General features: G+C 44.1%; 1 protein-coding gene across 1 annotated transcript; it reads left to right on the top strand.

Annotated features, from left to right (window-relative positions):
• Positions 1 to 23: 23 nt before the first annotated feature.
• On the top strand, positions 24 to 26,834 carry GDF11 (growth differentiation factor 11). The gene is made up of 3 exons (XM_083598891.1): positions 24 to 1,481; positions 23,017 to 23,390; positions 25,157 to 26,834. The coding sequence occupies exons 1-3, from the start codon at positions 1,079 to 1,081 to the stop codon at positions 25,535 to 25,537; spliced, it is 1,158 nt and encodes a 385-aa protein (XP_083455017.1). The 5' UTR covers positions 24 to 1,078; the 3' UTR covers positions 25,538 to 26,834.
• The last annotated feature ends 657 nt before the right edge of the window (positions 26,835 to 27,491 follow it).

Raw genomic sequence — 27,491 nt, forward strand, 5'->3', positions numbered from 1 at the left:
CGGAGAGAGAGAAAGGAGGGATCTAGAAACCGTCACATCGATCGGGGATTTAGATGGTCCGGGGGCACTTAGAAACAGTCAAACGTCCCAGAAATGAGAATGAAAGGGATGTGTGGAGAGAGAGAGAGAGAGAGAGAGAGAGAGAGAGAGAGAGAGAGAGAAAGAGAGAGAGAGAAACTCTCCCCGGATGAAAAGGAGAGCTTAACCTGTCCAAAGTGGGCAACTATAAGGAAGTGCCAGGCGAGGATCGGAACCACGGGCGAGTAGGAGGAGGAAAAGGAGAGAGGGTCGGCAGCAATGCCTCTCCTCTCAAGTCCCCGCGTTGCTTAAATGGCCATCTCTGAACCCGACGCGGCTCAGCAGCCCTTGCTCGACTCCCAAAGGCGCCCGAGCCGCCCCCTCCCCGCTGGCCGCTCCCAGCAGCCCCTCCCCTGCCAGATGCATTATTAAAACCACCTCGCAATTTGCCTCTCGGGGAAGGTAACCAGAAGGGGGGAAGGTGGCTGCGCAAAGGGGACTTTGTGTCTTTAAGGGGCTGTCAGATCCCTCTTCCCCACGCCCCACGCCCCCCGGGGCGCCCCCTCCCCTCCGGCTTTCAAAGAGAGCTGCCAGCGCTTAAAAGGTTTGACACACAGAGGCGAGCGAGGCTGGACTGCTCCGCGCTTACACGAGACGAGCGCGCAGAACTCCTCGCTCGCTTTCCCCCTTTGGTGACAGCCCTTTTGCCAGGAGATCTTTTGTTGCCTCCGCAGCCAATCAAGGCTTTTTACGACACAGTTCAGTTGGGATATAAAAGGAGAGTCCTTTTTTTTCCCCTCTCCCCCCCCACCCCGGCCTTTCCTTTCCCCCAACCAGCAAGTCACCCACCATCTCCAACCCAAAGAACTTCTAGCCATCAGAAGAGCAGCAGCAGCAGCACCACCACCAACAACCAGCACCCAGCAGCTGCGGCTCGCCATCCCTCCCCATCCCCCCTGCACGGCCAAAGCAGGGCGATTTTTTTGTTTGTTTGCAAGAGAAAGGACCGGGGTTTGGTGCGGGCGGGGGGCGGGAGGGTGCACCGCGCAGCTCGCCCACCATGCGGGTGCCCAGGTCTCGTGTGCTCTTCTGCTGCCTGGTGCTGTCCTTGGAGTTCTGCACGGGGGAGCCGGCGGAGCGAGGGGCGGATAAAGCGCCCACGGTGGGAGTCCCCTTGGTGACAGAGGCAGAGGACCACGGCTGCCCGGTGTGTCTGTGGCGGAAGCACAGCAAGGAGATGAGGCTGGAGAGCATCAAGTCGCAGATCCTCAGCAAGCTGAGGCTCAAAGAGGCGCCCAACATCACCCGAGAGGTGGTCAACCAGTTGTTGCCCAAAGCGCCTCCGCTGCAGCAGATCTTGGACTTGCACGACTTCCAGGGGGACTCCTTCCAGCACGACGACTATCTGGAGGAAGATGAGTACCATGCCACCACCGAGACTGTCATCAGCATGGCACAAGAAAGTAAGTTCTTTGTTAAGGAGGCACGGCCGCGCTAAGGGGGTCTTTGGGTGCATGGGAAGCGCAACTTTAGCGGTATCTGGGGTTTTTTTGGGGGGGTGGGGGCGCTGAACGAAGGAAGAAAGCAGGCTTCTCGCCTGGCCACCCCACATCGCCTCTGCAAGTCCCGGAGCTTATTGTTTATTTCAGAGAGGAATAAATCACTCTGAGAGAGCAGGCAGCGCTGCCATCCTCAGGGACCCCTGAGCCCAGATTGGTTGCTCTTCTGTATGTGGAGGGGGATGCGCGCTGACCAGGTGTTCAAAAGGCATCCTCAGCCTCGTCCTCCTCCTCCACAGCGCTGGCAATATTTCTCAGACTCTCTCCATGAGCTGCTTTATTCCATGCTGAACAAGTCGAGAGCAATGGCCGGGAGGGGACTGACCTGAATGGTTGGTTGTTCCTGTGTTGGTCCACATTAAAAGGTATCATCTCCCTGCCCTCAAAGATACCTTCGGCTCCCTTTCCTCCATTTGCAAAAAAAAAAAAAATAAGAAAAAAGAAAAGGGGAAATGCAATGAGGTTATCGCTCCCCCCCCCCAAGCCCCACCGTCGCTTTTAAGTTGTGCAAAGTTCTTTGCCAACCGGCTGCGTCTGAAGAAGGAAAGGTCTGCTTTGTGTAGAGCGGCTCCATTGAGCCTTTTGCGTTTGGAGTATTATTGTGCAAACTCGTCTTAGCTTTGTCGCTGTGCTCTTTGCGGATCTTCTGTGGATTTCCGAGCTGGGGCTTTGGAAAAGAAGGCGGTGTGTGTGTGTGTGTGCGCGCGCGCGCATAGGTTGGCGTTGCATGAAAAGTACTCCCCCCCCCTTGCCAAAGCCAAATAAACCTAGGAGAGGTCATGGAGAGGCGCTGGCCCCGAAGCGCTGCTGCCAAAGGTGTCATGATTCTGAAAGCGGTCTGCCACTCCAGCTCTCTCGCAAGTAGAAAGGGGGAAACGGCATTTCTCAGCTCTGGAGAGAGTGTGGCTCCTTTTTCTCCCCCTGCCAAGTGAAGGCGTAATCCCTTTTGTGAGGTTGCCTTTCGCCAGCTGCAAACAGCTCGAGAAGTTTGCCCAGCCCGAGGCTTTGGAATATCCAGCTGCCTCCCTGAGCATGCACACACACTCCCTCCCTCTTCCCTTTCCAGGTCTGCCAAGATCCATGGCCCTTTGTACTTCTCTCATTTATTGTAGACTCACATGGATGGCATTTCTCCCCCTTTTGTGCAAAAAAACCCCAGTTAAAAATAAATGTTTCTTAGTGTTTGGGGAAAACAGAGTCGCCAGGGGGTGGTGACAGCTTGGGCCTAAGTGCTGTGCAATATTTCTTGCTGCTGTGTCCTCTTGCCAAGTTTATTTGTAAGTGGGCTGAATGTGAAAACCCAACAGCAATATTCAACCTCTGGGAACCTCTGGTGTTCCAGGCATATTTCAAAACTTGGGGCATCACCGCATGTGTCAGGACTTGGTGTTCGAAACCAACTCTGGAGTGAGCACTGCCAGATATTTTTTTTTGTTCTGGGCATGCAGTTATTTGGAAAGAAGGCCTCTTATTTATTCACTTTGAAATATGCGCCCTCTCTAGAACATAATAAGTGACATGGGTAGTGTGGCCTGTGGGTGGAAGATGGAATGTCAAGCTTTCTGTTAAAATCTCTGTGTGACAGGAGCCACACCGTTCTCTTGGAGCGGTAGGGACATTTGCTCCCAGTGCCAACTGAACAGGGACACAAAATGGGCACAAGAGATCTTCAGGTATTTTTAAACAAATGTTAAATTTTGTGGCTCCCCTCCACCCCGGAATAATTATACAGTGGTACCTCGGGTTACATACGCTTCAGGTTACATACGCTTCAGGTTACAGACTCCGCTAACCCATAAATATTACCTCAGGTTAATAACTTTGCTTCAGGATGAGAACAGAAATCGTGCTCCGGTGGCACAGCGGCAGCAGGAGGCCCCATTAGCTTCAGGTTAAGAACAGTTTCAGGTTAAGAACGGACCTCCGGAACGAATTAAGTACTTAACCCGAGGTACCACTGTATTTATTTTCAACCAGCTCTTAGCTTACTGTGAGGCTCAATGAGGGTGACAGCCCAGGACCATTTGCTTAGCGCCAGCAGCCTAGCACAGTAAAGCACATTCAGCCATTGTATATAGCCACAGGTAGGGGAGAGGGCCAAATCCTAAACATATGGCTAAGCAGATATTACTGATTGGATAGCAGCAGGTACTTTTTTTGTACCACAGCTGACTTGCTGCGGTGCAGCAAACAGCAGGTGCATTCTATCTGAAGAGTGAGTCCTTGGAACCTCAGAAGCGGTACCTTTAGGGGTAACAAAATCTAAGCTTCACTCACTCAGTCTTTCAAAAGTTGTGGGGTGCATGGGAGCCTGGAGAGAAGAGCAAGTATAGACAAGACTAGCTACTTAGCTACAAGACATCATTATCCTGGAGTGTGATGCCCAACCATTCTTCATATGACAGGTGGTCCTATGTGAAAACTCTACATACAACTGGCTCCACAACTGCTTAAAACTTGATTTAGCATATCTCTCTTGTAACTAATTCAAACGCACATGTCCATTTGTTAACTGCAAGTCAAGCAATGATTCTCCTGTGTGAAGGAGTCATCATGGATCCCGAGGAACAGAACTTACAATTTCCTTATATTACATTGATTTTTTTTTTTAAATAGATAACCGCATGTGTGAACTATCAGCTCCTATCCAGCTAAAGCTTGATATCACAAAGCTCCATTGAAACCAATGGAACAAGTTAATTGCAAATTACTTAATTTTCTATTGCTTTTAGTGAAACTTGACCATGATGACTAACTTTTGCAGGATTGGAGCTATCAGCACTGATCAGTGACGCACATCTTGAGTCATACTCTGGTCCTCTCTAGTTCCAGTTTTCAATGAGGCTGCATGTCAGTGTAGAATGCAATGACAGCGCCAAGGGAGAGCTGAGATTCTGAATGGTAACCGCATGACAATACTTTTCTGGATGCTAAATATAATTGTAACTCAGCCAATTTTCCAGCACTCAGAATGCTAGTGGTGCTCACTGAATGCTAAATAGTAGCAACACCTGAATTAGAGCACACTGTACACCCATCTTGTAAATTCTTATATAGATGTGAGGGTTTTTTGACCCCTAAATTGCAAGAACCAGAACAGACCTATTTGACTCCAGCCATGAACCACATGGAATAATTACCTATACAGTATGCACAACCTCATCAACTTCTTGTTAGATTTGTAATATGTTTGTTAGCATTTTAATATGCAAGCTGACTTATAATCCTTACCTAATTAATAATTTTAATTCCAGAAAGGCAGATACATAAAACCAGGCTTTGATTATGGTAGGGAACTCATCTCAGAACTGTTAAATGTCTCTAAATCCATTGTCTGCCCATACCATAAACATTCATGGCTGGATCATCAGAACTAACTCTTAAATCCCAATTTCTGGTGAACTGAGAGCTGAGAGAAGTTGGAGTGCATCTGAGCTTAGAGGGTAAAAGAGAAGAACTGTGGTTACTATTGATCAGTGTAATATTCTTTTCCTCTGACTTCCTTAACCCAAACGTATTTTACAACAACCAGCAGAAATATCGCAGCAAAAATGACCCAGCACTAAATAAGCTGGTTTTTTTTTTTAAATAATTTTTTATTAAAGGTTTTTATAACAATAACAAACATATAACAAATACATAAACAGACAAAAACAAAAACAAAGCTGGTTTTAAGCTTCTGTAGCAATTTGTGCTGATTATATTAGCTCAATAAAGTTCAAAGAGACATGTAATGTTTCTTCTTCAAAATCAATATCTGCCAGAGGATAATCATAATGACTTCACTGGCTATTAGCCAGATATTCAGGCTAAGGAATCATTAGTGAAATCACTATGAGGCAAAAGCTTAGGTAACCTGATGGTGAAGTGAGCAAGAATTGACAGGTAAGGAGTACTACCAAACATAATGAAGTACTTGCAATACACTTCGTCCATATTCATCACTAAATTTAGAGCAATGCCATCTCATGTTTGAAGTGTGGGAATGGCCTCATGTAAAGTAAGTAGTGCATCATCGACTCAACCATAGTTAGAGAGAGTTGTTCATGCAGTCTCCTACATAAATAGAGCTGCCAGTCTACCTTGAAAATTCCTCTGACTCCAGCCTTGATCTCGTTTAGTTTCCCTACATATTTCTTAATGACACTGAAAACTGGAATAGGATTTGAGGTAGTATTAGAAAGAAGGCCTGTTTGGTCCATCTTGATCTAACCCTAACCCTTGCAAAGGCATATGCAGTTATTATTTTTTCTGGAGAAGTCTGGTAGGATGCGATATGTACCCAAGGATGGAACTTCTGCCTCCATCATGGGCAGAATAGCTTCACATGCCTCCTTGTGGAAGGATGGAAAGAGCAAAGCAAGCAACTGTTTGCTGTGCTTGTTTGGTATAAAGGTAAAGGGACCCCTGACCATTAGGTCCAGTCGTGACCGACTCTGGGGTTGCGGCGCTCATCTCGCTTTAGTGGCCGAGGGAGCCGGCATACAGCTTCCGGATCATGTGGCCAGCATGACTAAGCCGCTTCTGGTGAACCAGAGCAGCGCACAGAAACGCCGTTTACCTTCCCGCTGTAGCGGTACCTATTTATCTACTTGCACTTTGACGTGCTTTCGAACTGCTAGTTGGCAGGAGCAGGGACCGAGCAACGGGAGCTCACTCCATGTGGGGATTCGAACCGCCAACCTTCTGATCGGCAAGTCCTAGGCTGTGTGGTTTAACCCACAGCGCCACCCGTGTCCCTTGTTTGGTATAGTTTAGGACAAATCTTGGGTGTACAAGGTCTCATCACACACAGTGGTGATACAGTGAGCTTGGTCCTTCTTTTCTGTGGGTGGAATTACCTGTCATAGCTCAAGGGTGAAAATAAGTGTGGGGGGCTGTGAACATAGGAGTTTAACTATGCTGAATAGTTGGAATGATTTTTATGACTCTGTAATACTGGTTTTATTTGTTGCTTTGATGTAATCTGCATTGGGATCATTTTGTGATGAAGGATGGGATAGAAATGAAATAAATAACAATGAATGATAAATAACCTGCTTGCAATATTGTAAGGCGATGTTGACCCAAAGCAATCCTGATTAAAATCCTTAGCTGTCTGACTTTTAGGAGGAACATTCTACCACCACATCCTTGTTCATAGATATTACTCTATTCAATAGCAGGCTTCCTCAACCTCGGCCCTCCAGATGTTTTGAGACTACAATTCCCATCGTCCATGACCACTGGTTCTGCTAGCTAGGGATCATGGGAGTTGTAGGCCAAAAACATCTGGAGGGCCGAGGCTGAGGAAGCCTGCTCTATTCTAACACTGACTTGCTTCCCCCCAATGTCCAAAAGATCTTCCAGATAAGTTTGTTTTTTCCTTTCATATATAGCTGTGAAAAAAAGAGATGGAGATATGTATTGTTTGAGTTGAATTGACTATTCAGTATGGGGTATCTTATTCTTCAGGGTTTAAAGTTCTACCGCTGAAGGCTTAGTACATAAGGGATCCCTTCACAAATAACATTTCATAGGTATGCTTTTTTTGTCATTATGGCCTCTGTGATTCCATCTCCTTGTTTTTGGACATGCCAAGTTAGAAAAAGTTAGTCTGTTCCTTTCTTCCATCATCCTTGCTGTTGCTTGCAACTGGATCATAGATTCTTCTGAAGTATTGTGTGGCTTCTGGAGTGGTATCTCAATGGGGACAGTTTTGTCCTCTTGCTTTCCCTTTTATTTTGTATCTGTGTACATGTGCGGTTTGCATATGTGCATTCAGGACATGCCACAGCCCTATGCAGAACACAATGCAGAGAGTAGATTGTGTTCTAGAGTGCATCAAGGCTTACTTCCGACAATGTAAATTATACAGATTACTAAATTTATTCTTTATTTTAATCCATATATATCTATTTGTTTCTGTGTACATTTTTGGGTTTGTCACTTGGTTCTCTTTCTGCATTGCCACAATTACCAGATCCCTAACTTGCTTCTTCAAGACTGTGTGAGGTTAAATAATTATTTACCAGATTGCTGCTGTTCAAGGAAAGCATCTTTGTTTTCTTGAATACACAAGGTTCTGCCATCACAACTGGGATACATGATCCTTTTTGATGAGCCTTTCCCTTTGGAACAGCAGTTTCCAGGAAGCCTGCGATATCAAAAGTCTGATGGTATCTTATTGTCCATACAGTTTTTTAGGACAGAGAACCTGGAGGCCATCCACACAGAGGTCTAACATTGGATAAGTATATACTGGATGGAGAATCAGGATTTATTAGTCAGTCATGGAAACATAGTGGGTGGGGTCATCATGAGCTTGTGTCTAGCGGAAATTGGGACTCAATCAAGTATAGAGAGCAAAGGATATGTGTTTGGATGCTGACTCAAAAGGCGAGAGTGACAAGAGAGGCTTCAACAAAACAATTTCCCGTTAGAGAGCGATCTCATTATCGATCTGTGCTGGATGCTGGGTATTTGCTGCTGCTGAGATGGAAATGGTTAACTCTTGATTATTTAGGCATATTGCTTGACAAGACAAATCTTCTTGCTAATCAACAATTACTTAAGCACCTAGATCCTAGAAGGATCAGAGCATCCTAACCCTTTTACTGTCTGGGCAGCAGCACAGAACTGGCATAAAAAATAATTTGGTTGGTGTTTATTAGAAGCTGAACCTGCTTCAGCTCAAGTTATATTCCCAAAAGTTAGGACAGTTAGTGAAACTGCTAGAACTAAATCATAGGCAACATTAAGTGGTTCTCAGTGGTTCTTAGGTAGGCTTGATGTATTTCTGAGCTTACGGCAACAAGATTCATGACATTAAATCTGACATTAAAGCCACATAGAGGCTGTAGCTTGAAGAAGGTTAGAAGCAATGGGCAAAATCCTTCCTGGAATATCTTTATGATTCCTAGGCACTATGTCATGCTTTGCCCTGCATCTCACTACAATATGGCAAACAACGGCATTTCCAGACCACAGTATTATTTTATTACACTGAAGGGCTCAGGTCTGTGTGAGGAGACTTATCAAGACCAGTGGGCCAGTTGGCACAGTCCAATTGGGTGTGGCTCATAGACTTCAGTTATCAATCACTGGGGCTTAGACCAGTTAGGTTTATTCTCCTGTGTTCCAAATAAGTGCCTGTGTTAACAACTCTACAAACATAATCTTTTTCTGCTTCACTGAAATAACTATAGTGTCAAAGAATACAGTAAGAATTCTGATGTTCTAACTGTCCTCTTGCACTCTTTGGGAGTGATAGAGAAACTTGATTATGTAAGAGGAGCTATGATTGGACAAGCAGTGGCGTAGCGTGGGGGGTGCAGGGGGGGCCGGCCGCACTGGGCGCAACATCTGGGGTTAGGGCAAATCCACGGGTTAGGGGGCGCAAATTACTTGCCTTGCCCCGGGTGCTGACAACCCACGCTACGCCACTGTGGACAAGAGAGGTGTTCACGGTGTGTTGTGGCAATTCTTTTTCTAGAAAAATAGCACTGGATGAAAGCATTGTGGTTGTGAGGCTCCCAGTAAAAAGAGCCACCCACTGCTAGCTCTCAAATTGGACTGATTTGACCCCACAATATATAGAGATTTATTTACAAAGCCTGAGCACTATTCGGCGAGTTATTTGCATAAATGGCACATACTGGCCATCCAGAAAGTGGTTGTTTTTAGAAGTGAGAGATCTAAAATGGTGGGTCAAGCCTCTACATTGGACTTGGCTGCTATGTCAGGCTGCCTCCAGAACACTACTGAGGTGGTTAAGGAAATCAGAACACTGAAAGCCATTCAATTCTCAGAAGGGGTGATTCACACCGAACCGCTGGACTTGAAATCAACTCGGGAGATTGAATGGCTGAAAAAGAAAATCTGGCCTCTGAACAAGACAAAATGGCCACCAGATTAAAAAAAAAAACTGCTCTAGGAGCCTCATTAGGAAGACATGCAGAGGTTTAGAAGGAAGGTATTTGGACTATAGGAACGCCTATGCAGTCATGTAAAGAGGATGGCCATCAGTGCTTGCAACAAGATAGTGGGCTGTGAAAGTAAGTTTAAAGTTAATAGATCCAGGATTCTCAGAGGAGATGTGAGAGGTGGGCAAAGTATTGCTACCATATTACTGATCCATATCATTGTATCAGGATGAGTATCTCTACGTAGGGAATACTTAACATTGGAACTGGAACTCACAGCTGCCTGTATGTGGAATTTTCTATGCTTCCACATCAGCAGAAAATCCCCCCCCCAAAGAATACATTTACATTGTGAGACTGAAGGGTGAGAATGTACAGCAGGATGCACTGAATGTGCACATGTTTTGGAACTATAAGTATGACGCCACTGTTTCTACCAAAGGAAGAATTCTGTAAAAATCTATGACTCAAAATGTTCACTTGAGCTGATGCCAACTGGGAGGGGAGGCAGCGTATGGTCTGGAGTGTGTGAAGGCTGAGCGGAAGGAAGGGGTGTTGGATGGGAGGGTGTGGGGGGCACAAGTGTGAGGAATCGCAGTAGGGAGAAGGACTTCCCTCCTGGCCAATTCTACAGCTCATTGAGAAATTTCCTTCTCCAGCATTAATAGACTTGGATGGCTTTGAAATTTTACTGCCCATAAAATCGGCGACACGCTGGGGCTTTTTTCTGTGTTAAACGTTTGCTGCTGCTCCCCACAACCATCTCTTTCCCTTTAACAACGTGCTCTCTCCAACGCACCCCCCCTGCAAAAATAAAGCCAGCGTGCACACACCACCCAGATTGAAATTGACAAGGGTAGTCCAATCTGATTTTAATTGGCCATCTGGAATAATTCCCCTTGCTTGTAGGCTTACTGGATTGGCTGGAGCCAATCCAATGGACCCACAGATTCCATCTCCTAGAATCTTTATCATTCATCCTCACTCCCTTTTTCCTTGATGGCAGTTATGATTTTTGCTCCTGACACTCTTTCATGGAGCAATTGTGTGTGTGAGTATTTTTATGGTTCCTGAACAGAAGGAAGGGAAGGTTTTATAGGCAGTGGGGCCATAAACCTTTCTGGTTCCCCTCTCCTCACTCCTTCTGTCCTGTCCTCCCCCCTTTTTTAATCTAAAGCTTACATTTCCCCCACCCATAGACAAGAAACTAGGGAAGGATAATTGGGTTCTAAACCATTTATTGGCTACCCATGACCCCTGATGACCTTTCGTTTGGGCATTGGTGGTGGGGAGGGGAAGTTAATGAAGTACCTTGAAGGGAGACTGGGGGTGTGTGACAGTGTGAAATCCACCAAACGCTACCCCCCCCTTTAGTACTGCATTCTGACAGCCTGCAGTAAGTCTAACACAACAGTGACTTCAAATCTACTTGCAGGCATCACTAGTTTCTGAGTACAGGGATCATTTTCAAAGTGGCAGTTTTGCTGGAAAATGTAAAGTTGGGATTTTGCAGCAAGAAAGCCAGGGACACTCAGTGCTGGTATAACAGGGAATTGGGAACTGTAAGGGATGGGCTGAGTTGTGACTTCAGACATTTATAAGAAGTTGCTGAATAAGGGAAATATGTCAAAATCAGACAAAAACTAACTGCTGTGCTGATATTTTAGGAGGGTAAATAAGATACCCACATTAGTTACAGGCTGTTTACAAGATAATATACAAAATTGTATTTCAGTGCTAAGAATGCCTAATAGCGTTTTGTGTGTGTGCAGCTATGTACCAAATTCTTCCAGGTTAGTGGCGCAGCAGCATATAATGTTTTGAATTGGATTTACATGGAGTTCCTGCCCAGGTTGCACTGAAATCAATGGAGTTGTAAAGTACCATTACTTAATTTCCCCCCAGAATGGATATAACTATATTGAGGTTTCATTATTACTGCTAGTGGAATTCTAAGGGTGGTCTTAAACACTCTTGTGTGTCAATATTTAAGGTAGTTATTCCCTTTTCAATAATGAAACACAGAAAATCAGAGAGAGCTGTGGAAATGCTCTAGAATGCAGAATAACAGTTAACTAGGAATTACAATAGCCTTCACCGGTAACTGGAAGAATTAGAACAGGCTTCCTCATCCTCGGCCTTCCAGATGTTTTTGGCCTACAGCTCCCATGATCCCTAGCTAGCAGGACCAGTGGTCAGGGATGATGGGAATTGTAGTCTCAAAACATCTGGAGGACCGAGGTTGAGGAAGCCTGCATTAGAAGAATTGACAGCAGTTGATACCACTAGAATACTAGCAGTGCAGTGGTACCTCGGGTTACAGACGCTTCAGGTTACAGACGCTTCAGGTTACAGACTCTGCTAACCCAGAAATAGTACCTCGGGTTAAGAACTTTACCTGAGGATGAGAACGGAAATCGCGCGCAGGAGGCCCCATTAGCTAAAGAGGTACCTCAGGTTAAGAACAGTTTCAGGTTAATAACAGACCTCCGGAACAAATTAAGTTCTTAACCCGAGGTACCACTGTATTACAATGACTCCACAACAGTTGCATATATTAAGCTGATTAGTGCAGTCCAGATCACTCAGTTACTCTAGTCTAGTGTATGGTAGACTATATTAGTGACTATCCATTAAGGAATGACTGTATAGGATTTTACAAGTATGTGTGTCATGTCAGCAAGGTGACTATGGCTTCCTAGTGTGTTGCTGTAGCACCAAGTACTACCTCATCCTTGGATGACCACCTGGGCAGCAGTGGGTAGGGCTTGATTACCTGTTAAATTGAGTAATTGACAGAGTAGGGCCCCAGCCAAACTAGAACTCTTTCTGTGGTGAAAATTCATGGATGTTTCCCATGATGGAACCTGAAGTATGCCCATTCTTCCATCTCAAAGCATAGTAATTGATCATCCGTCAGAAAAAAGGGAGTGGTGGTAATGTTCCCATCTATAGAAAAATTAATAATATGGGAATTAATTAATAATATGGGAATTTTTAGTGTGAAAAGCAGGACACTGTAGAACAATTCAGAAGCAGGACAGGACAGATCAGGAAGTGAGAGGCTTTGTGTGTTTTGAATGCTCTCAAAGGTGAACACATGGTTCATTAAGGGTTAAAGATACGTGAAACCTCATAATATGTTTTAGAAGGGACACCCTGTATTCTTAACCTGGTTCTGGAGGCAATGAATGTACCAGGATTTTTTTTTTTTAAAAAAAACCCAATAGCCCTGCCATTTAGAAATGTGGCACTGGGACCTAAATATTCTAAATATCGATTTAACTCAGTGCAGCAGGACCGGTGCTTTAAAATTATGCTAGGTGCCTAAGAACTGGACAAAGAATACATGTTCATACCATACACAGAACAGAGAGATTCCAATAAATTCTTAGAACTATGTTTCCTATTCAGATACTTAGAACAATGCTACACAGAGAGACAAGCGGGAATGATTAGCAATAGAATGATTAGTGGGAATGATTAGCAATAGAACCTAAAGTAAGCTGGAAGGATATGTTAAGTTCTATCTATTTAGCTACCAAGGAAAGTTTAAATATAGAAGAGGGAGGAAAAATAGAAACCAACCGTTGAATCAAAATGAACTCCACTTAAAAACAACAGCCAAATATTTACCAGAAGAACTAGCCAATGGAACAGAATGCCTGTAGAGGAGGCAAGTTCTTCATTGGAAATAAGGACCATTGCTTGGGTTCGTAGAATTCAGAGTGTGCATGTTAGGATGAATAGACTTGGAGATCTCTGTGGAAATTATTGTGTATTCAATCTCGCCTCACTTGTGCAGCAGCAGAAACAAGATGTGGGGCTCTATACTGATCCTATTTGCCTCTTGTAGCCCATCTCTGATTGGTAGAGACCATATATATGACCAGGATGCTGAAAATCATAATATCCTCCGGTGTTTCCACTCACAGAGCAGCCAGACTCTATAGAAGTGCTCCCTGCTCTGGTACTGAAACTTTTAAACAAAGAACAAATCATAATAATAATACTAATACTAATAATAAGAATAATAGCTTCAAATTGCCTGTGAATGGTAACTGGATAAATGAAACTTTATAAAAAAAGTTTCTGTGGAAGCATGGTGTTCAATGGTTTCCATTGTTCTGGCTGTGGCATGTGTATTTTGGGAAAGAGTGAAGAAGGGTTGGAAAAGAAATGTGTATATCATAAGAGCAGTATCTAGTCATGTTCAGCAACAAAGTTCTAAATGATGGGGGCCCAGGATACATAGATGACACAGGAAGTGTTAGAAATCTCTTCTTTTCCACATCCCAATTGATTACGGCGGGAGGCACGACTGGTAGGGATGCAGAAGAGGCCTTTTTGTGGTTACATCCAGACTAGGGAATTCTGTCTTGGAAGGTTCATTTGGGCCCCTTTTTCTTGGCTTTTTGCCACCTAGTTAAGATGTTTTTATTCTGGCACGCATTTGATTTGGTGAGTTGATTATTCTTAATAGGCTGACATTTTGTCTTAAATTGCTTTCCTTTGCAGTGTCTGTCTTATCCACCTCTTTAATCTATTGGATTAGAGGTTTTATAAATTAATTTTCATCGCTGTTATCAACTTCAATGTTAACAACTCTGAATACTGCATTACAACGGAAGGATGGGGTCTAAATTTACCGAAATAAAACAACAAACAGGTGCTTCTCATCTAATAAGTAGCTACAAGAGACATAAACATTCTCTTCTCAATTTCTGTCTGTAAAGCAGTCAGTGTCTGAATGCTTGCAGGATCAGGTCACAACATTTAAACAGATTGCAGGTCTCCTGAAACAGGAATGGATGGGGTGGAGACCACACTCCAAATGAGAGCTGAAGACAATTCTACAGTCCCACTTGCTTGGAGTGAGTTGAGTAAGAAAGCTTTCATAAATGACTAAAAATAGGTGAAGGTTATTATGAACTTGGATGTAATGAAGGCATAGAGAAAAGTGAGAAGAAGCACAGCATCCAGTTCTGACTGTTTACCCATAGTGGAAAGCAGCACTGCCCTATTGCATAATCTTTCCCCTCTCTTCCGTATTGGCAGGTGGGGAATGGCTACTGTCAGGGCACAGAACCATGGACAGCGCCCTGGTAAATTTTGGGTGGGGCACATTAATTGCCAATGAGTAGACAGAGAAGATGAACCACTGGAACAGAGAGTGGCTATTGACTTATGCTCACAGACAAGTTTGACTTAACTGGAGGCTTCTACATAACAAACGACAGAATTTCACATCAAACTTGGGGGACCTGGACATAATAAGCCAGCATGCCTTTGCTTTGAAGGCTAGATTGTGTGCTTTCCCAGCCCCAATCTCATAATTGCCCTTTCCACCTTAGTCTGCGCAACATCTGCGATTGTGCGGAGGGTTTTGCATAGCTAGGCCGAAAACACTGAAGGGAGGGGGAGAGGTTTTCTGTCACTTTAAGAACTGGCAGAGACTGGGGTAGAGAGAGGAGTTCCCAAGGGAGCACAGCATTAATTTGGGACTTGTGCACAGCAAATTGCCTTGGGCATTTGTTAGCAGAAGCCTTTGCTCCTGGTTGGCTGCGCAGGGTGAGGCAGCCACTCCGTGTCATGACCTTGGCGTGTTAGCAGGGCCTGCAGTTCATGGCACATGCAGCTGGGGGTGATTAAACGGAGCGGGGTGCACCAGGCAGGGGCAAAGGGGCACTCCTAGCTCAATGTAACCCAGATGTCTGTGAACAGAGAGGAGTGGGAGGGGGTTGGCCACTGGGAGCTGCTGGCTGGAGCTGGGAAGAGGGGGAAGTGCCTCCTTCTCACACCCCTTAGCCTATGTGAATGGCAAAACGACTCTCTCCCAATCCCCAGTTTGCCTGTTTAGATGGCGATCATCCTCTATTATTCTTCCTAGCCATTCTTTCTGAGTGGAGGGTAGGCGAGATCTTTGCTACGTGTATTCCCCCCACACCCCGCCTGAGCTTCGCTGCTTGACTTGCGACATACATATTGGTTTGCTTGTTGTAGGAATTCAACGGAAGTGTCAGTTCAATTCTTTATGTAGTGAGGGAATTATCCTATCTGATAATGCACCGGCTTCTGCAGGAGTGGCCTGTGTATCGCACTAACCCTATATAGCATGGGTAGGCAAACTAAGGCACGGGGGCCGGATCCGGCCCAATCGCCTTCTAAATCCGGCCCGCGGACAGTCCAGGAATCAGCGTGTTTTTACATGAGTAGAATGTGTCCTTTTATTTAAAATGCATCTTGGGGTTATTCGTAGGGCATAGGAATTTGTTCATCCCCCCCCAATATAACCCGGCCCCCCACAAGGTCTGAGGGAAAGTGAACCGGCCCCCTGCTGAAAAAGTTTGCTGACCCCTGCTATATAGGGTATTACAGATGCATGTACTTCAATGTATAACATCTATGTATATCCTACTACTCTTGTAAAACTCAGGGCAGCTTATATAATAACAGATGACTCTGTACCTGCCCATACAGAGTATGTATATTCTCTTTCCCCAAGAGCAAGTTTGGTCCTTCACACTTTTCCAAGCAGTAGAGTGTTCTAGCACTGCTTCAAAGCGGGGAAGGTGGCTCTCCAGGTCTCTTTCTTTGGTGTTTAGAACATGCCTCAGGCTTGGTTTGTTTTGCCTGACTGAAGTGTATCACTGAACTCTAATAATGCCTCTTTTTTGCCTAGACCAGGGTTTCCCAAAGTTGGGTCTCCTGTTGTTTTTGGACTACAACTCCCATCATCCCTAGCTAGCAGGACCAGGGAATGATGGGAATTGTAGCCCCAAAACAGCTGGAGACCCAACTTTGAGAAACCCTGGTCTAGATGGAAGGAAGTGAAGGGGATGTGAGCGTATGTAGAAATTAGTTTACTCTACAAAGGCATTGTTTTCTTTGTTGCTGCACCTACTGTTTTCACTGGCCTCATCTGCCCCTGGCATGTGACCCTTGGGCTGAAAAAGTTTTTCTGCCCCTACTTTAAAGCACCATCAGTTCTCCTAAAAGACAAATGTGGTTCCCTCAAAAGTTCCTTCTTCTCAGACTTGTAATCTGCCTATGCTCAAATCTGCCAAACTATTGTTCCAGTTCATTCCCAAATAAGCAGGGTGTGCTTAGTAGAAGCACCAGCCATCACCGCTCAAGCAGTGAATGAAGCCATCACTATCAACTGAAGAAGCATGTTTAACTTTTAGCTAAACAAAAGCATAGAGAAAATATCACTTCCTATTTTGTATAGCTGTTTTGTAAGGAACCATGCAGCTATATTCATAAATAAGCTTTTTAAAGGTGAAAGATTCCTCTCTCACAGTAAATCCCATCTTCTGCCTATTATTTGAGCTACCCTTCTCTGATTTGACTGTGTGCTACCCTCTTATTCTGTTGCCTGTTCTCTTGAATGTGTGTATTTGTGCAGCTCCCCCAAATACACACATGTTGAACTGGGTGTGGGTGGGCAGGTAAGGAAAATGCTATCAGCTGTAAATACTGTACCTGGCCTGTTCATTCAGCATGTACAGGAACATCTATTGCATGTGCTGTACTGCTTTTGGGGAGGTCTCTGCATCTCACTAGTTCACTTTTTATCTATTCATACTGAAGTTTGGGTGAGCGATTTGTCTCTATCCTAGCTTAACCTGCAATGAAGCGTGCTTAGAATTAAACCTGGTTAGCTTTCAAAAAGTGTTGCCAGATTGGCACTTTCCCTCCCCACTTACTCTAGAATAAACTGAAGCTTTCCCTACTACAGCAGGCAGGAGATGTGGGCAAAGGAGACTGGCAGAGCAACTCTCCTGTTGCGCTCAAACTTTTAAGGACAGGATCTGGCAACCCTATGTTTGCTGATAAACCTGGTTCTTCGCAAATGTCCAATTCTGTCTCAGAGGTAGGCGGTTGAAAGGAAAGCCGAATGTGCTGTGTGATAAAACTACCTAGGACTATGGACGAAAGGACGGGTGGAAAGTTTAAGTTTAACAGGAGCAATCACAGCATGTCATTGCAAGGGGGAAAGGAGTGTGGGTTGCAGTGGACTGGATGAGTGACTAGATTAGGACTATAGGCCATAGACAACAACAGCTAAACCATCTGATAACCATTATATAAATGCTGACATTCTGAAAATAGGGATGTGCCAAAATGGGAAAGGACACGCCAGTGCTGAAGAATTAAGAATGTTCAAAGGGAGGAAACTGTAAAAGTACCTTCAGAGCCGACTGTGCTGAAGGCATCCGCATAACACCATACCAAAATGAAAGCAATTTCCAAATCACAAAGGGCAATGAAATAACACTGTCAATATAGAAAAGCTTCTCATGGATCAATCACTAATAATAGATTCAGAAACAGCAAGGAAAAATACAAATGTATATTCCACAAATAGCAAGGTGCTCCAAGAATCTGTGCTGGGACCAAAGCTTGTTAAAGAAATCCAGGATTATTTGATTACCGGGGGTAGAAATGATCAGTATCGGGACTGAAATAATACCCTGCTGTCTATAAGCCTTGTTTAAGCATTCAGATGTGGCATTCATTAGAGACATGGGGTGGTATTCAACTAAGTGCTAGTGCAATTGAGACCCCCCCCCTTCATCCCCAAATCTGCTCCAGAAGGTTGGGGAAACACTTAGAACAGATTTAGGGGGCACATAGGGGGAGGAAAGGAGAACATTCTGTTACACTATGAGAAACCCTTTTATTGGTGAAACTAGTGACTCAGCACTGCATTGACTACATCCTATGGTATGGGACCAGTTGTCCTTTTTTGTATGACTTGTTTAGGACAAGCAACAAAGTATTAATATGGATAGACATGGGCCGAGAATGTGTATAGATTTGGATGGGTTAAGTAACACGTGAGTCTTATGCTAGAATTAGACCTCATTTTAGAGGCCACATAACTGTGGCCCATTGGACACACAATTTCTCTGCCTTCATCCCAAGGATAAGAAGCACCATGCACAGGGTCAGATCAGTTGTGCATCCAAGTTAACGTTTTTGTCCTTCTCTCATTGACTCACCAGATACGTGGCAAAGCTTGTTAGCAGGCGGCAGTGGCAAAATTCACCCCAGCAGCTAGCCGCTAGAGAGACACTATGGCTAACATGGGTCCTGAAATTCTTGCTAGCATGGGTAGCAGTCACCACTGGGCCCATTTATATTATCTAGTTCTTATATAATTCCATCTATAGACATACACACAAGTCAAAGACAGGCTGTCTTCTTTCCATTCTCTTGCCCTGTCACACATTGCGTTACTGAAGCGGACAGAGGACTGGGTATACTCAATCAAATCCATTTATTGTGAGGACCATCCCTGTGCACAAACATCAACACTACAATAGTTTAAAATATTAAAATTCATTACATACTATGCCAACAAAACCTTCTTCCCACAGAATAGAAAAGGAGGGAAAACGAGCAACGAGTTAAACAGACGATGAAGGGGTCTTTACATTGTCGTCCATAAATCTTTCCCTGGCTTTTTCATGGCCTTCGTCACAAAAACCGCTACCACATGGGTAATGCGTGGGTTTGCACCAACTAACAAAAATTTTACTCTATCTTCAGGACTGGTTATAGAATTGGGTATAATTTGCAGCAATGCGTCTCTAAAGCCCGAGTAAATGGGGCAATAGAGGAGGTAATGTGTAAGATCCTCTTTAATTTTCATAAGGCAAGGGCATAAACAGTGTTCTACTGGGGTTTTTGTGTATCTACCGGTCAAATAAGCAGTTGGCAATGTTTGGAACCGTGCCATAGTAAAAGCTCTCCGAAGGGTGGGATCAGTGATATCCACCAAGTAGTTAGCACAGATTTTGACTGCTTTTACTCAAGGGAACCAGTAGGAAAACCCAGAGTTTTGGACTGGGTATACAGACGCACACTATTCTGACTGCTGTCCTTGGCTCAGCACTGAAATAGTTCTGATAGTCTGGAATAGGAACCATCCCTTTTTACTGGAGCCCAAACAAAGTCTCTATTTTGAAAGAATCTGACAATTCATACACTATTCATTTTATGTTTGAAGGGTGAAAATAGCAAAGAAGCAGGTTAACTAACATCAATTAAACACTTCCTCAGCATCAGACTACCAATTTACCCACTGAGGAAAATGAAGGAATAAAAAGGGATGTGTTGCAGTGGTGCCTAAGCTTCAGTAGGAGAAAGGCGGTTTCCAAAGGACAATCTGGTTTCTCATTCTTCTAGCTGAGCTTGGAGCTAACCAAAACACAATAGTGTGCTAAAATGGGTACAATGAAATCAGAAGAAAGGTTGAGACTAAAAAACAACCCACACTCACAAAAAAAGGTGCAGGAATCAGACTGTGTTCAAATAAAAATAAAAAATTTTTTTCCTTCCAGTAGCACCTTAAAGACCAACTAAGTTAGTTCTTGGTATGAGCTTTCGTGTGCATGCACACTTCTTCAGATACAAATAAGTAATAATAAGTGTTCAAATAAGTAAAGGTAAAGATAAAGGGACCCCTGACCATAAGGTCCAGTCATGGCCGACTCTGGGGTTGCAGCGCTCATCTCGCTTTATTGGCCAAGGGAGCCGGCGTACAGCTTCCAGGTCATGTGGCCAGCATGACTAAGCCGCTTCTGGCGAACCAGAGCAGTACACGGAAACGCTGTTTACCTTCCCGCCGGAGCGGTACCTATTTATCCACTTGCACTTTGACGTGCTTTCGAACTGCTAGGTTGGCAGGAGCAGGGACCGAGCAACGGGAGCTCACCCCGTCGCGGGGATTCGAACCGCCAACCTTCTGATCGGCAAGCCCTAGGCTCTGTGGTTTAACCCACTTAAATCCTTAGCATCGTTAACTATGCTAAGGATTATGTGATAGTCCTGATAGCTGCCCTGTGTATTCTTTTGCAGGATACTGCAGAATGCAGAACCCAAAAGGCTGCGGCATCTCTAGTGAAATGAAACACGATCCCTTTAGGAGGCAAAAAATACCTTGTATATTTCTTGGATTCAAGGTTTACTCTACTTTGCATCAGAAGCTAGATATGCTTTTAAACTATTGGTCATTCATGTCAGTCAGTCAGTGTAAACGAATGTAAGGTGATGCATATTAGCACAAGAAATTTTAATTTCAAATATGCCCTCATGGGGGTCTTAGCTAACCAGGAGAGAGACCTTGGGGTCATAGCAGATGTCTCTTGCTGTGCTGTGACACTGCACCTGTTTGGTGAGGAGAGGAGAGGGACTTGGAGCTGGCCACCCCTCTCCATTGTGCCTATGACTGCCACGGTGAGTGAGCCACTAAAGGAAGGAAGGCAAAAGCAGTGACACAGAGAGGTTCCACTGGCTAGCAGCCGTACTGAGGCTAAAAGGTGAGGGAATCCTGCAAGGCAGCCCCCATGCCCGAGCCGTATTAGCCCTGAGGGGCCTGACTCAGAAAGGAGTGTGGAGCTGAAAGGAGGCAAATTCTGGCCAGTTGGGCCAAAGCCCTAAGCAGTTAGTTTGAAATGATTGTTTTATATTTTATTATTTGCTTGTACAGTGGTACCTCGGGTTAAGAACTTAATCCGTTCCGGAGGTCCGTTCTTAACCTGAAACTGTTCTTAACCTGAAGTACCACTTTAGCTAATGAGGCCTCCCGCTGCCACGGCACGATTTCTGTTCTCATCTTGAAGCAAAGTTCTTAACCTGAGGTACTATTTCTGGGTTAGCGGAGTCTGTAACCTGAAGCGTCTGTAACCTGAAGCATCTGTAACCTGAGGTACCGCTGTATAAGCTGCTTTGTGAGGGCTAGCCCTTAACAGGTGACCTAAAGCTACATATATCATCTGAGGCCCTTCTTGCTGTGCCTCACCCACATGAGGTTCGGAGGGTGACAACACGAGAACGGCCCATCTCTGTAGTGGCACCCCATCTGTGGAATGCTCTCCCCAGGGACGTTCGCCAGGCGCCATCATTATATATTTTTAGGTGCCAGGCAAAAACGTTCCTCTTTAACCAGACCTTTGGCCGATTAATATTCTATAGCCTTTTAAATGTGTCTGTGGGAGAGAGGGGGTTATTGTCTGCTGTTTTGTTTTACTTATTTACTTGTTTTTATCATGTTATTCTGTGAAACGCCTTGAGATCTTATGATGAAGGGAGCTGTAGAAATCTAATAATAATAATAATAATAATAATAATAATAATAATGATAATAATAATGATAATAATAATAATAATAATAAAAAACACACAACCATATCAGTCATGGGCTGAGTGAGTGGTGGGCTATTGAAGGATTTCAATTTTGTGATAAGGGAATTGTTTGATCAGGGCAAGCATTTCAGTTTGCCAGAGAACAATCTCCTCTCCTTGCTGTTCTAGGGGTGCTCCTGACTCTGCAAGCCATTTTTAGGAGGGGGGGAGCAATGGGGGAGAAAGCCCCATTGTGCAAATGGAAGTCCTTACATAGGACTTCTGCTGATGGGGTTCATCAGCTGAATGCCACCCTATGAAAACAGTAAAGAGGTAGTAGAAAAATCTGGTTCCAAAATGAAGCCTTAGACTTAGGAGTGGACATTTATTTAAAAAGTATTAACGGGCTGTAGCTCTGTCGTAGAGCATATGCTATGTGTGCAAAAGATCCCAGGTTCAACCCCTGGTGTCTCCCTGTGAAATACTGTTGACAATACTGAGTGAGATGGACCAACGATCTGACTTGGTATAAGTTAGCTTTCTATAGTCATTTGAATTTTTTTTTTAAAACCCCTCAAACATTCTGGCACATCACACCTGTAGCTGGTAGTGACTACAAAGGGTTGTTTTAAGCTAACTTTTATTCAGAGTAGACTCATTCAAGTTAATGGCCATGAATAACTTAGCTCCACTAATTTCAGTGGGCCTACTCTGAGTAAAGGTTAGTTGAAGTCAGTCTTAAGAAAGGAGTGCTGAAGGGAAAAAGGGCAAGAAGTTTACGATGTTGAAACAGTGTTGGATGCTAACTGGTGGATCAACTTAGCCTTGAGAAAAATGGTGGTGCCAAATCAGGCTTTAGTATGGCTTGCTTCTAATGCAGTTATATAATTTTTTATCACTGGTCTTAATTTTTTGAGGGATGCTCATTGAATTCTTTCCTTTTTTGCATCTTTTCTTGTCTGCTTGCATTTATTTTGACAAAGCCTGTGTTCCTCTTTGTTCTCATTTGGCTGTGATTTCCATTTTCTGAAGGAAAAGTTATCTTGCCTATGATAACTTCTTTGGTTCTTCTCATTCACCACGTCCACATCCTCTTGGATTTGGTTTCCTGTGATGCACATTTTATTCTTGGTATCAATATTTTATTGGAAAGGGTTCAATTTTAAAGAATTGTTTGTAATCCCCCCAAAAAATAAGTTCTGAAGGGTTGGGGGAATCCTCAGTAATGATGTAGGAATGGCTGCAAAGGAGAGGTTAAGAACAAGAAAGTACTTTCATACACACATGTGATAAACAGATGTGCGAATGGCTCCTTAGGCAGAATCGCCTGACCACAGCACTGGGAAATGGGTTGTGAAGAAATTCTGCTCACTGCTTCTCTCTCTGTCTTTCTCTGCCAGCGGACCCTGTGGTACAGATTGAAGGCAACCCGCACTGCTGTTTCTTCAACTTCAGCCCCAAGATCATGTTCACCAAGGTAGTAAAGGCACAGCTGTGGGTGTACCTGCGGCCTGTTCAGCATACCTCCACAGTCTACCTACAGATCCTGCGCCTCAAACCAGTGACGGAGGATGGGAGCCGCCACATTCGTATCCGCTCGCTCAAGATTGACCTGAATTCCCGCATTGGCCACTGGCAGAGCATTGACTTCAAGCATGTACTGCAGAACTGGTTCAAGCAGCCTCAGAACAACTGGGGTATCGAGATCAACGCTTTTGATCCCAATGGCAATGACCTGGCCGTCACCTCTCTTGGGCCTGGTGCTGAAGGCCTGGTGGGTAAATAGGAGCATCGCTTTTCTTCTCTCTCCATCCTAGCTTCTAACGTAGAGCTGGAGGCCAAAGAAATACATTTCCCACAAAGCTCACTCAAGCTGCAGGTGTTTGCTGACGTCAGGAACTGAGAACATGCCTCAGTTCCCTGTTGTAGCATTACAGTAAGCTGTACTGAAGTGAGTAAGTGAGTAAGATTAGTAGAAGAATCAGTCTTTCAGAACTAGTGATGGCCCCAGTGCCCGATTCACTGTTTTGTTGCATACGTACAGGGTCACCAGTGAGCTACATGTTGGGAAGCTTTACTGGGAGAAAGGAAGCGCTTTCCCTTTCATACCTGTTGGTTTGCCCTCTTGGTTGTAACTCCTCCTGCCTCCTACAAGTTCAATGAGGGCTGTGATACTATTGTACTGACCGTAGGGTAGGGGTGTGCTTACAGGCCAAATCATAGTATTAAGTCTTACTTGCGAGCATCTCTCACTCACTTAGCTGGTCTTTAAAGAAACAGCAAAATCGTTGTACGTTTTGATATTACTGGCCTCCACTTGTGTAAATAGCCCATCAACAGGTCTGGAATAACCATGCACAACTCTCACTGCTCTCCAACAGATAAAACCACCATCTACCTTCTGAAATTCACAAAGGCTGAACATTATGTAACTTAAGACAGCAGAATTCCTATTTGTGCTAGCTCTGAAGTCTCACTAACACTCAGACCACCGCCTGTAAAATATCCAGAATTCAGCAAAATATTTGTTATTGGCAGGATTTCACATTTTGAAGTGGCATCTTAATTCACTGATTTTCTGAAGGAGATAGAATGTTACAGTTTATTGGATACATACATTCATGATTCAATCTTATTCTGTTAGCCTTAAGCTAGTCTTCCATGTAAACAGACGCTTAGTAATTTACTGAGATTCAAATAACGTTGAAGGTTGTTTTTTCCCCCATTTTTACCTTCATAAAAATATATCTTCTTGGTTTATTTCCCCCTCCCCTTTTATTATCTTTAATCTCTTACTTGTCCCTTGAAGCTTATTCTGTTAGGTATAATTACTCTGCCAAAACACGCCTGATTAACTGAAATCTTGCTATATGCAGATGGTTTGAAAAATCACATAAAGACATGCACATATTCCTTATGGAGCTCCCTTTATTTCACATCTTCACCCACTACCTACAAATTGATCTTAGTCTCTCTTGTCAGATTGTGCACCTCATTTTTTTTTCTGGCAGCTGGTGATGGGTCAGCAGCCCATATATTGCATTCTCTCTTGTTGACTTTTTTTTAAAGGAACGTATAGACAGAGAGAGAGAGAGAGAGAGGGAGGGAGCGAGGGAGGGAAGGAGGGAAGGAGCTGTCGATGGTCAGCCTGTGCCTGGCTTTCTAAAGGGGAAAGCAATACTCTAGGCTCCTACTGGGAATTGGATAAATTACTGTACGCTGTGATAAGTATTGTTAGGATTGGATAAAAGATGGCTTGTCTTGGAAGGACAGATAAGGACTCGAGCTGGACAGAGATGGGATATGGCTAGGGAGATAAATATGTGGTTTTAAAAGATATACAGAGCAAGAGGACAGATGGGGCTGGAAAGATGGGTTGTGGGCTGATGATAATTAATGGAAATGGTGTGCTTCAAAACTATCCTTGTGAGCTGGGCTCCTGCTATGGGGCTAGTTATCTCTGTCTTTGTGATGTGGGTAAATAGACATTGCACATAAACACGTAACTCTTTTGTTTTCTCCCTTCCATTCCCACCCCAGCACCCTTTCATGGAGCTACGTGTGCTGGAGAACAACAAACGGTCCCGGAGGAACCTGGGACTAGACTGCGATGAGCACTCAACTGAGTCCCGTTGCTGCCGCTACCCGCTGACTGTTGATTTTGAGGCCTTCGGCTGGGATTGGATTATCGCCCCCAAGCGGTACAAAGCCAACTATTGTTCAGGCCAGTGCGAGTATATGTTCATGCAGAAATATCCTCATACCCATCTGGTACAGCAGGCCAATCCCCGGGGCTCAGCCGGGCCTTGCTGCACACCCACCAAGATGTCCCCCATCAACATGCTGTACTTCAATGACAAACAGCAGATAATCTATGGCAAAATCCCTGGCATGGTTGTTGACAGGTGTGGATGCTCTTAAACCCTCTGCCTGTCCTGTCACTCCTTCCTCATGATTCCCCTGGATTCCTGCTTCGATGATGCATCCTGACACTGATGAATCCATTCCTGATCATCTTAAAACATTTCTGAAGAGAAAATAATTGTGGGAAAAGAACAAGATGGATAGAATTGTATTGAAAATCTCTGAAGTGACATCATGCACTGTGCAATAATCAAAACAGACGTCACGTTACTGGAGAGTGAATGAGTTGGCTTGGATCAATACTTTCCTCGCTGAGGCAGATCTGAAATGACCTCTTCTCTTCCAAAACCCTTTGTTTGACCCATCATTGCTCAAGCTTTACTTTTACTGGTATTGTTTTTCTTCCCAACCCCCTTTCTCTCTCAATCTGAGAGTAAAAATGATTACAAAGTGGGAAAAGTTCATCAGAAAGAGAGAGGCTCTTCAACCCGTTTACAAACAGTGAAAGCTTCCTAGATTGTGATTGTTAAGTTAAATAAAATGTTGTATGGAGCTATAGAGATAAAGAGGGAAAAAAGAGGTAAATATTTTGTATTAAGATGAAGAAAGACAGAGAAAGGGACCAGCCAGCTTGGGGAATATTTGGCATTTTGGGGGGTGGGTGGGAGGATGAATATGATGTGGGACTTTGAGGGTTGCTGAACCTGCCTGCCTTTTGTGAGACAGACTCCCTTAAAAGATAGGAGACGCCCAAGAAACAGAAACTAGAGTCCACTTGCAATGTTTTTCTCTGATGCATAGTTCCAAGGTGATGAAGTAGAAGTGTAGTCCGTAGACTTAGACGGGTGTTGGAGGAGCTGTCCAATCAGAGGAAAAATTTAATTCCATCTCCTTGGGTGTAAGTCCACCTCCTTAGTTTCAGTATCCCTCATGCAGACTGACACTAACCACTTCAAAGTTGATATCCTTCAGTGTTGGTGTCCTTAGGAAACTGTAAACTCAACTCATTGAATTCAAAGTTGCTGTTAGCTTAACATGTACTTAACCTAGTGGGGAAAAGAGTCTTGTTCATGTGAGGACAAAGGATCTCTGTCTCCTTTTACTCCTCTGGCATAATTTGACTTATACCACCAAGGGTTTTCACTTGCAGGGTAGGAGTCTGTCAAAGATGCAGTAGAGGAGAACTATTTCCTTTATTTATTGAATCATTCTCTGCATTGGAGCTTTCCTTTAAGCATAACTTTTGTTTAATGTTTCAGTGATGAAGGTCCCCCCCGCCCCATGTATATACAGAACTAATGGTTTTCTTTGCTAACTGAACTGGACACACAAATATGATTTGGCTACTTGCAAGAATTGTGCCTCCAAGATGATGTTGGGCCACTACTCCTATCATCCTTGACAATTGGTCATGTCAGCTGAGGCTGATAGGATGTGAAGTCTAATAGCATCTTAAGGACTGCAAGTTCCCCATCTCTGGGAAAAATGGCTTGTTGGTGTTAGGCAGTTTTTAATAACACAGCAGTCACATGAGTGTGTTGCTGTGTCTGGCTCCTCTTCACCTTCACTGTTGTATCAATGCTCTTTTTATTTTAAAATGCACTTATGTAGATCCTTAACCTGTCTATAGCCTTCCATGAAACTACAGTGTGACCTTCCTTTCCCTAACCAAGAAACACAGTGCAATTCTGCTTCCTACTATTTGAGGCAACAAAGCCCAGGATAACATAGGGAAATTATACATTAACTCATAAAAAGAGAAGCAATGGTCTCTAATTGTTTTTATGCCACAGAATGTATTTAATCCAGAGTTGGTGTTACTTTTGATGGGAGATCATTGCTCTTCAGATGATGAAACACTAGCCAAACACTGGGCATTTAGCAAATGCCATATTTGAGCTTGATTTCTAGGTTTAGAAACTGACACAGAAGGGTCAGATAGAATGCCTGCTGAAGCCTTTACACTGATGTCCCCAGACAGATGTAAGTTACTTGATAATGCCAAATTGGT

Source organism: Podarcis filfolensis (genome assembly GCF_964270895.1).
Source record: "Podarcis filfolensis genome assembly, chromosome: 2".
NCBI classification, from domain to species: domain Eukaryota; kingdom Metazoa; phylum Chordata; class Lepidosauria; order Squamata; family Lacertidae; genus Podarcis; species Podarcis filfolensis.